We start from the raw sequence: 10,593 nt of genomic DNA on the forward strand, positions 1-10,593 counted from the left end.
TTCTCATGGGGTGCGTGCTCTCTGCGAGCCTAAGTGCTCAGTTCTGGGTTTCAGGTGGTACTGCATTCAGGCTAAAGGTTACTAGAGGGGGAAAATGGTGGTTCTGGTCATCTTCCATCCACCTGCCACTGATTCCTTTTCAGAGTCCTCATACAGTGCTGCATGTACTGTGTCTGAGTTTTCTGTTGATTTCAGTGGGAGAGGCAGGTGGGGTGAGCTTACCCCACCTTATCTAGAGCTAGAATCCCCAGTGCAGGATTTTAAGCAGGAGAAGAACATGGGTTGAGTTGCTTTTTACTTTTGTTTTCTTTAAAGTGTATTTTTAATGCATAATATCTTAAATGCAAAAGTATTGCATGTTTAGTGTAACAAATAACACAATACAGAAGTGCATAAAGTAAAAAGTGAAGTCATTTACCCATTCAGCACCACCCCCACCAAATTCCCCAGAATACCATCTTTTACTCACTTGATATTTTCTACATGTGGGCTCCTGCATGTGTACACACACATTTATTTTTTACAAAAATGAAATCGTATTGTTCTACAACACTTTTTTTCTGTCTGTACACATAGAGACTGCATTATTTTTAATGGCCACACAATATTCTATATGTAGTATGATTTATTTACTAATGCGTTATTGATACACATTTAAATGTTTCAATTTTGTTTTTGCTATTAGAAAGTGTTGTGTAAATATTCTACTTTTTTTTTCCCTGATAGAAACCCTTTATCAATTAAAGTTTTCTTCTATTTCAGGTTAAGAGCTTTATATATACATACATATATATATATGTATATAGTCAGGAGTGGATTTTAATTTTATTATGCCTTTGAGGCATCTATCCAGATGACCCTTGGTTTTTGTGATTTGCATTTTAGAAAGATCCTGATGAGTATGGGGCGAGGGGCGGCTGGCAGCAGGAGACAGTAACAGCTTGTTAGATGCAGGCCGATGAAGGCTGGTACTGAGGCAGTGATTGGAGAGGTGTTTGGAGATACAGTCAGCCAGACCTGGCGACTTCTTTAATACCAGGGCGGGGTGTGTGGAGTAGAGTGTAGCGGTCAATTTTGGTGATGACCCCTAGTGTTCATTCAGTGGCTTTGAGTTTTTGTTGCCTTAAGAGGCCTTTGAAGTATTTCCACCTGTGATTTCCTGGAAGAAGGTGATGAGAGAAGTTTACGTGGGGTGTGGGCCATGTCAGAAGTGGTCCCAGACCCAGGGGGAGCCATGGGGGTGCAGTGCAGGAAGCTGTGGGCAGAGGTCGGGTCATAGCGGGTTGGGGAGAGGCCTTAACGTGCCAGTTTAAAGCCCCCTCAGACCTGTGTTTGCTTCTAGCTTCAAGTTTGGACAGTCAGTCATTTGTGATGCTGCCCCCTATTGATGAAGTGGTGAGCAATCTGGGAACTCTGACAAGCAGATGCCTCCATGGGAAGAACTACTGCCGGCAGGTTCTCTGTCTGTATGAACTTTCCAAGGTAGGTGCCAAAGGGTGGGGCTCCACGGGGAGCTTCCTCTGAGGAGGAGGAAAGTGGGGAGCTGGAGGTAAATTTTGGACCTTGCCAGGTCAGCCCGTTAGATGGTAACTATGGCCTGGGAGTGCAGCTCTTATCAGGATGTGGCCCGTCAGTCCGTCCCTGGGGAATAGTGGCGAGGACGCCAGGCCAGGTGCCAGGGTGCTTTGAGTCCTGGTAGCAGCTCAGCCAGACATTTCACTTCTCTGGGCTCTTGGTTCTTGATCTATAAATGATTTGACCACCAGGGTCCATTCTAGTTGTAATATCTTAGGTTTTGTTTCAGGTTTGTTTGGCGCTTTCCATATGGGAAAGAGCCCAAAATAAGTTTTAAAATAAAATAAAATGGAAAATGACCCTAAAGACAGGAGCCAGAGCAGCCAGGAATTGCTTGTGGCTTTGTGCTGATTGAAGGAGAACAGTAAACTCTAGGTGAAGTGCAAGAGCACAAGAGAATAAAGCCAATCACTAAAGCTCTTTGCCCTGGATAAGGCTCAGAGACTTCTTTGGAAATTGAGGGTTTTGCTGCTGCCATGGGAACAACAGGAAGGGGCTCTTCACTTCTACTCAACTTTCTCACGTTTCATAACATTTGCAAAGCTCAGGGTTCAACACGAGCTAAGTCTCCAGATGCTGTCTGTAGACAGCCTTCCTCTTGCTGGGATTTGGCTCACTGGCGAAGCAATAGGAAGGGCTAGAATACAGTGCTTGCTTCCTCGAAGGTTCCTGCCCGGGTGAGGGACCCTCAAGCTCAGAAACGGATGGAGTGTGTCCACGTCAGAATTCAGAAAGGCTGGCTTTTTCCTGGCTCCCAGCAATAGCTCTGACTGCCTTTGACTTCCTCTCAGGAGCTGGGCTGTTCCTACACACACGTCGCTGCCCAGGATGGTGAGGCTGTGCTCCGAGCAATCTTGACCTCTCAGCAGCCCGACAGATGTAAGCGAGCCCAAGCCTTCATCAGCACCCAGGGCCTTGACCCAGATACGGTGGCTGAGCTTGTGGCTGAAGAGGTGACCCGGGAGCTGCTGTCCCCATCAGAGGGAGCAGGTACCCTGCCCGCCAGGCTCCCCCAGCCTTTCAAACCACGGTCATAATTCCCACTGTTATGGCTTTGGATGATGTGCTCCTATGCATCCTGCATGCTGCCCTCAGGCTGCCAGGTTGCCCTTGTAAAAGGAGAACACATTGCATTTATTGTTTTTTGTTTTATGATTATGCTTAGAGTGGCTGTGCCTTTCTCTGAGCTCATGAACTCCTGTCCTGTATGAGGACCAGTAGGCCAAGGTATTTGGGCTCAACAGAGGCGAGCTGCATCGGGAACCCCTGCAGCACCATCTGGTGCCCAGGCCGAGGCAGACGGCGGCTCCTGGCACGGGGCTCTTCTCTTTCTCTTAGCTCGCTCAAGGTGAAATCAGTGCCTTTCTCCAAATCTTTCTCTACAGGACATAAGCAGATGTTCACCCCAGCAGAGGAAAGCCAGACATTTCTTCAGCTGACCACTTTGTGTCAAGACCGCACATTGGTAGGCATGAAGTTGTTGGATAAGATTTCCTCCGTTCCCCACGGGGAATTGTCTTGCAGTAAGTTCTTGGCCATTTTCTTACGTTTTGGGCCCAAGCTGGTTTTCCAGAAGTCTTCCAGACTTAGTCTTTCCAAAACTCAGCTCTGGTCCATGTTCCTGCTCTGGCTCCGTACCGCTCCAGCAGTTAGTAAATTCTTGGTACAAAGCCTTAAGTTCATTGATGAAAATTTAGAAAATGTATACGGAAAAGTAGCCCAAAATTTAAAATCACACGAAAAGGTAAACCTTTAACATTTGGCATATTTTTCTTATTTTACTCTTACATTACCCTGCAAAGTGGAATGTTATTTCCCCCATTTTAGAAGGAAACTGAAGCTTAGAGAAGTTAATTTATAGCTGTTATATAGCAAAGTTGGTATTTGAACCCACTCTGTGTGATTTAAAAGCCCGTTCGCTCCCTTTCCACAATGTCTAGTTCCCAGTGGGCCTTCAGTAGTATGTCCCGCTGATCCTTTTCTACGCAAATCTGTAGGTTTTCATTTTTCAAAAATGGCATTGTACTGTGCATATTGTTTATAATTACTTTATGAATATGCTGTCTTTAACATTTTTCCATGCCATTGAATATTCTATGTCATTTTTAATGGTAACACATTATTTCTCTTATACATATTATAATTAAAAATTGTTCACCCTACTGTGAACAATTTTTAGATTGCTTTCAATTTTCTGCTGTTTTAAAACACTGTAACAAACATCCTTATAGGCAAATCTATGTGCACATCCATGATTATTTTCCTAAGATAAATTCCTGACTCAAAAGAGTATGCCCATTTTTAAAGCCAGAGAGAGAGAGAGGCATTTTACTCCAGAAAAAAAAAAATGCTCTTCTCATTTCCACGTAAGCAGTGTGAGTAATGTTTCCTGGAACCAATTTCACTTTGCAAATTTGATAGATCCAAGGAAGGCATTTTACTGATGTTTAGTGAACAAATAAAATAATAAAAGGATAAACAGTATTTTTAAAATAGCCTTCTGTATCTCTTCTCAGTCCAGTTCAACAATATAACATTTACTGAGTACCACCTGTATCCCAGGTACCCTAGTAAAAACCAGGGATATGGTGACCAAGTTAAGCAGTTCCTGGAACCCACAGACTAGGGTGTGATACACAGGAAGAGCCAGACTGACGGGGTCAGGAAGGTTCTTGGAGGAAGTGTCCAAACCAACGCCTGAAGGATTAGTTGAGGCTGCTCAGTAGTCGGTAGGTTTAAGGAGGGCTCTGCAGGCGCCAAGGCCCAGAGCACACAGCGTGTAGTAAGGCTGGGAATCCTTTTTCTGTCTTCAACATTGCAGATATTTTCCCCAGTTTGCCTTTTAATTGTGCTTACAGTGATTGTGTGTAATAGTTTTAAATTTGTATGTAGTCAAATCTTTATTAATCTAGAAAGCCATCAGAAAAGTAAAGGACACATGGCACTTGATTAGGCTCTTTGGAGTTGTGTTGGCAGGTGCTCCATCCGTTTGTCTGCAGTTTCTCCAGCTTTAGAAAGCAGGGGTTCCTTGTTTTCATTTGTAGGGTCTCAAAAGGTCACTCTCTGGTCACTCACTACAGGACTGTCTTTGAAAAGAGATTATGCTGTCACTGAGAGAAGAATTTAGGCAGTTAGGGAGCTGTCCCAGAGCTGGAGCTGGTGAGGTCAGGGGTCAGAGGACCGCTAAGAGGGCCTCTCCAGACAGGCCCATGTGTCCCAGGCCCCTTCACCCTCCTGCCAGGCTCAGACAGTGGGTGGTCAGGGGTCACAGTCCTGTCTCACCAGTGCCCCGCTTAACCAGCCACAGAGCTGCTGATCCTGGCCCATCACTGCTTCACTCTGACGTGCCACATGGAGGGCATCATACGAGTCCTGCAGGCCGCCCGGCTGCTCACAGACAACCACCTGGCCCCCAGTGAGGAATATGGGCTGGTGGTAAGTAACCCCCTCACCCCCACTTTCCATCCTGAGGAAACCTTTGAGAGCAGATAGGCGGGGGAGCAGTTCAGGGCTGATGTTGTTGTAGGCAGTTTGCCCATCTGGACACCACCACCTGCATGGTAGCTGGCTGGACAGCTCAACGCCGCCCAGGTTATGATTTCTGTCAGAATCAGGTTGCTCCAGAGAAGCCCAGAGGATCTCTGCCACGCTCAGGGCTGTCATACCCTATTGCCAGAACAGTTAGCTTTTCTAGAGGGCTAAGACAGCTGTATATCCCCCAACATAGGTTCAGACCTACCTCTTATCTCTGAATTGAGATGAGCTGACAAGTCAAGCCTTCTGTGCCTCCCCCAAATGCTCTGGGCTTGAGACTGAACTGACCGAAGTGGCTGAGCAAGCCCCTGGGCACTGCAGTAAGGAGTGGTGAGACGGCAAGCGTGCCTGCCCAGGAGGGTGGCACTTCAGCACTCAATAGTCAAGCTTGGAGACAAGAGGAGGGAGCAGCCCAAGGACTAGAATTTCTGAATCCCCAAGGTGTCCCCTTGTTGGGTACATGGGAGGGGGGGCTGAGCGTGGAAGCCCGGCCATCAGCCCTTCTCCCCGGAGCTTGGTATCTGAGAGCAGCCTTCAGGGGAGTGGTCTGGCTCACAGGATTCCAGGTGCTGACGCAGGCTGCACTCTGCCGTTCCAGGTGCGTCTCCTCACTGGCATTGGAAGGTATAATGAGATGACATACATATTTGATTTGCTGCATAAAAAGCACTACTTCGAAGTGCTGATGAGGAAGAAGTTGGACCCGGTAGGTGTACAGTATTTTGAGCTCTAAGATGACATGTATTGTTGATATTCAGGAGTCTCAGACTTTCTCAGGAATACTCCCAGTCAGGGGGGGCCTGGGATATGAGGGAGGGAATTAAGGACCTTTAACCAATAGCTGAAGGATCCAGTTCAGACCAAGTAGCGATTATGCTGACATATGCTAAATAGGGAAGAAAGTAAGTTCCTGTACCTCCACCCTCAACTGTTAGCCGCCTCCAGGCCTAATGCCTGCCCTGCCGGGTGCAAGGTCCTTTCCTTCCAGCCACGCGGACATGGGTTGGCCAGCTCAGAAGGCCGTGACTGAGAGCTATTAGAATGGACAATTTTCAGAGGACCATGAAAAAGTGTGTTGCTGAGAGCTATTAGGAAGTGAAAGCCAAGGCCTGGGCCTGGAAAGCTGTGGAGCTATTTATGACGACGAGCAGAAGGGAGACTTGGAAGCAAAAGCCTCATCTGCCAGATCACTGGGCTCTGAGCGCTTGTCTGTCAACATGTGGCACCAACACATCACTCACAAAGCCTGTTTCCAAGTCATTCATTTGGCTGATTCATTGCTTCAGCCCATTCACCTCTCAAGATTTAAAAACCATGGTACACTTTTGGCTTCTGGGAACTTGGGCCCAGCCAAGCAGGATTAAAAAAAAAGACAAAGCAGAAAAAACCCTTACTGCTGGGGCTCATTTCAGGCCAGGCCAGTGCAGTCGTCAGGAGAGGAGCAAGTCCTGGCCGCCTGCAGGTCCTCCAGAGGGTATTTAAATTGTTTTTGAGGCATTGTTTCTGTATTTAAATATTATTTTAATAACTTTTTTCCTGATTACAAAAGTAATGCATATTCAATGTTAAGACACTTGGGAAACAGAACAACACAGAAAGAGAAAACCCTCTGTGTGTATCTACCATCAGGAAACAGCCACTGCTAACAATTCGGTATATGCCTTTTCTTTGCACACATATCCACAAACGTTGTGTGTGTGTGTATATACAGTTAATATTTTTAACCAAACTTATGCTGTCCAAATATAAACTTTTCTCACTTAATAAGCATGCCATGAATATTTCCCAAATCAACATCAGTTTTAATGGCTACACGGCATTTTCTTAGCCCTTAATCTTAGCACATTTCTTTGCTTATTTCTTTAGGGACAGATTTCTATTTCTTTAGGGATAGATTTCCTAGAAAGGGAATTGTTAGAATAACGCATGTGTGCATTTTTAAGGCAGGTTTTACCGTTCACACCAGCAGAGTATGTGCCTGTTCCCTTATACTCAGGATAGCAGAAACTTTTATATTCCTTTTTGCTTGTCTTTTCCTTTTTCTTAGGAGGTTTTAAGGAGCTTTCAGAACCAGGGACTCAGCCAGTCCTGCCTGCCTCGTAGTCCCTGGTTGAGACCTTGGTGTCCCTTTTTTCTGCGCAGAGTGGCACCTTGAAGACGGCCCTGCTTGACTACATCAAACGCTGCCGTCCCGGGGACAGTGAGAAGCACAACATGATCGCGCTGTGCTTCAGCATGTGCCGAGAGATTGGGGAGAACCATGAGGCCGCTGCCCGCATCCAGCTGAAGCTGATTGAGTCTCAGCCCTGGGGTGAGCAGGGCCCTGCTGCTGGCCAGGGAAGGGGTCTCCAGAGCCCATGCATGAGACTGACCCACCTCAGCTTCTAAGAGCCACTCAGTGGGGCCCTGGCTGGGCGGACAGAAGGAAGAGGACGTGGAAGACATTTCCCTCTTGTAGCCTGTGCACCTTCAGGAACCAATGAGTATATTGATACTAAGCCTGCCTTGTTTGAGAGAGAAATGAACTAGATGGAGCACTGAATACTATCCCAGTGTGTGCATTTCTGGCTTACTGCCCTTTACCTGAGTGGGACATATCTGCCTCCCTGTAAACAACAGCTGGGCTATCTAGTCCAGCCCAGGATCACACCGATTGGGGTGGAGAGGGACCAGCCTTGGGAGTCAGATCCCCCCGTTTCCTTTACTCCCCTGCAGAGGACAGCCTCAAGGACGGGCACCAACTGAAGCAGCTGCTGCTCAAGGCCCTGACTCTGATGCTGGACGCAGCAGAGAGCTATGCCAAGGTGACCACGGGGTCTTATTCCAGACTGGCTTTGGGGCTTAGTGTCTGCAGTAGGAATTATTTTGCCCCTGGGCTTTCCCAAGTGAATGGGGAGGAAGTAATGGACCAACTGGGGGCAGAAGGGGTGAAGTTCAATTGCTGGAGGGTTCACAGGGGAGATGATAGCAAGTCTACCTGTGCCTACCTCCATATCTGTCCCTCAGGACTCCTGCGTGCGACAGGCCCTGCACTGTCACCAGCTCACCAAGTTGCTAACACTGCAGATTCACTTTCTGAACACTGGCCAAAACACAATGCTCATCAACCTGAGCCGGCCCAGGCTGATGGACTGCATCACGGCCCTACCCCGCTTCTACCAGGTGAGCAGGGAAGAACAATCTAGCCCACATCGCCAGCATCCTCTCCTGCTCTTCCTCTCATGGGACCCTGAGCTTGAGAGGCTTGCCTGAGGTCTCAGGGCTAGTGACAGACCCAGGACAGTTCAGTTCTCCTTAGCTGTCTGACACACCCAATTACCTTTCTATGGTAGTATTTCTTACTAGTATGTTGTTTGGACAAAGGTTGGAGAATGGTGAGAGATACCGTTCAGCCAGCAGATACCTTTGCTCCTTCGACAGTTCAAGGTTCAGAGGAACATCTCTGCTATTGGTCCTGGGAGCATGTCAGCCCCAGCGCTTTACAGAATGGTGCACCTGGTTAGCATAGGGAAGCAGCGCTTCTGGGAGCCTGGTTCTGGCTCTTTAATGAGGGATGGTTATCAGGGAATCAGCCCTTTCACAGTTCCTTACACAGTTGAGTTAGTGGGAAAAATATTCTTTCTCAGTTTTATTAATCCATTGTGAGGACGATTAAAAACACTTAAAAGTGTTTAAGGGAAGGGAGGGTAATGTTCAACTAACATCAGTTCTGATACATGGAGCCTTTTAACATGAGTGGTAACGATCACATTCACTGAGTACACAGCACTGTCTTCTAGAACAACTTTACATCAGATAGGCTCTAATGGTGTCCTTCCCTCCATCCTTTTAAGGCTTCTATTGTGGCTGAGGCCTATGACTTTGTTCCTGATTGGGCCGAAGTTCTATACCAACAAGTGATTCTTAAAGGAGACTTCAATTACTTGGAAGAATTTAAGCAGCAAAGGTTATTAAGATCCAGTATATTTGAAGAGATTTCAAAAAAGTAAGTATTCAAATGCCTCTGCTTTAGATAAGGCATGATTAAAAATTTTATGGCTAAGTACAACATGCCTATAGCTACCCCTCTGCGTAAGATGCCAAGAATCCCCCCAGAAGGAAGAGGTCTTTGAACAAATTTATGCAAACAGATGACTGAGAAGAACAGTTTGCTTATGGTGCTCTGTACTTAAAATGGGAGGATAGCTACTCAGCTTGCCCGAGATGCCAAAAACTATAAACATCAGAGGTCCCCCTCTGGAGTACTGAACTTACTCTAATTAAGGTGAGCATTACGATCCTCATTTTTAATGATTAATTTCAGTGTTCATCAGGCACCCCCCTAGTGCTAGTCTTATAAGTCCCAGACTCTCTTCTATCTAGCACCTTCCTTGTAGGTAAGTCGTGTCAGAGCTGACAGCCCTCACTCAAGATAAGTTTCTTAACCTGTACGTTCTGGTTTGTCTAGATACAAACAACATCAGCCTACTGACACGGTTGTGAAAAACTTGAAGAAGTTACTCACGTATTGTGAAGATGTCTACTTGTATTACAAGCTGGCATACGAACACAAATTTTATGATGTTGTAAATGTGCTCCTGAAGGACCCTCAGACGGGCTGCTGTCTAAAGGACATGCTAGCAGGTTAGATGGGTACAGGTGACATGAGCATGGTTACTACCAAGATCTCCAAGTTGCCTGTTTTCTTGGACTGAAATGAGGTACTGACAGATGTTTGTGATCAGAGTAGAATAACGCACTGGCGATCTTTGTTGTCCAAGTTATAAAACCCCAGAACTGATCATACCAGCCCTTTGTGAACTATGGGTAAAGAATGAGTTTTCACAAGGAAATTCCTATTATGAAAGTGACTGTTCCTCTGTACCATTTTGTATAGACACTGGTATTAAGATCAAAAGTTCCATCTTCCTCAGCATGGCTTCTACTTTAGATGATACAATATTGATTAAAGAATATCTGTGCCTGCAGATTCCAGTTTCAAAGGAATTTAATATTTACAGTTAAGGAACAGATGATACATTTCCATTAGTTAGAAACTGATCTCTGTAATAAAATAGATTTTAAATTCAGTGCATGTCATTATTAACTGCTAAGGAAATCTTAGCCCTTGTCTGCCTTAAAACAATCTTTATTTGCTGTAATTATTGCTGTGTAATCACTGCTTTCTGTTAATTCCTCAAATGATTTGGATGGTCCTGTCTTCCCCTTAGTGGTCTACAGAGCTTTGATTGAGGCGCCTACTTCATTTTTGTTCTGTCCCTACTTTTAAGTCAGTGACAGTTTAAAAAAAAACACACAAATGATTCCAACCACAAATTTGGTTAAATTGCTTAAAATATATAATAAAAGATCACTTAATCTATGCTTACAGCCATAACCTGAGTTATAAGATCAATGACTCCCAATAAATAGTTTTTCTAGGTACTTAATTAGGCCTTAGTATCTAACACCAAATAATTTTCCCAAATAAATAAGAGGAAGGCA

The 10,593-nt window shown here is 45.6% G+C and overlaps 1 protein-coding gene across 2 annotated transcripts in view; it reads left to right on the forward strand.

The window, feature by feature from the left end:
• The window catches only part of SPG11 (SPG11 vesicle trafficking associated, spatacsin), a 76,872-nt gene extending 66,694 nt beyond the window's left edge, over positions 1-10,178 (forward strand). The window contains exons 31-40 of one of the 2 annotated variants that reach the window (XM_019725312.2): positions 1,343-1,482; positions 2,367-2,565; positions 2,961-3,098; positions 4,877-5,010; positions 5,708-5,815; positions 7,252-7,420; positions 7,825-7,913; positions 8,116-8,271; positions 8,943-9,094; positions 9,557-10,178. In XM_019725312.2, coding sequence (XP_019580871.2) covers positions 1,343-1,482; positions 2,367-2,565; positions 2,961-3,098; positions 4,877-5,010; positions 5,708-5,815; positions 7,252-7,420; positions 7,825-7,913; positions 8,116-8,271; positions 8,943-9,094; positions 9,557-9,737 — 1,466 coding nt within the window. In that variant the 3' untranslated portion in view covers positions 9,738-10,178. Of the gene's footprint in view, positions 1-1,342; positions 1,483-2,366; positions 2,566-2,960; positions 3,099-4,876; positions 5,011-5,707; positions 5,816-7,251; positions 7,421-7,824; positions 7,914-8,115; positions 8,272-8,942; positions 9,095-9,556 lie in introns of those variants that run through there. The other variant, XR_012494767.1, reaches the window with a different exon arrangement.
• Positions 10,179-10,593: the final 415 nt, after the last annotated feature.

This window comes from Rhinolophus sinicus, linkage group LG03 (genome assembly GCF_036562045.2).
Source record: "Rhinolophus sinicus isolate RSC01 linkage group LG03, ASM3656204v1, whole genome shotgun sequence".
In the NCBI taxonomy this organism is placed as follows: Eukaryota; Metazoa; Chordata; class Mammalia; order Chiroptera; family Rhinolophidae; genus Rhinolophus; species Rhinolophus sinicus.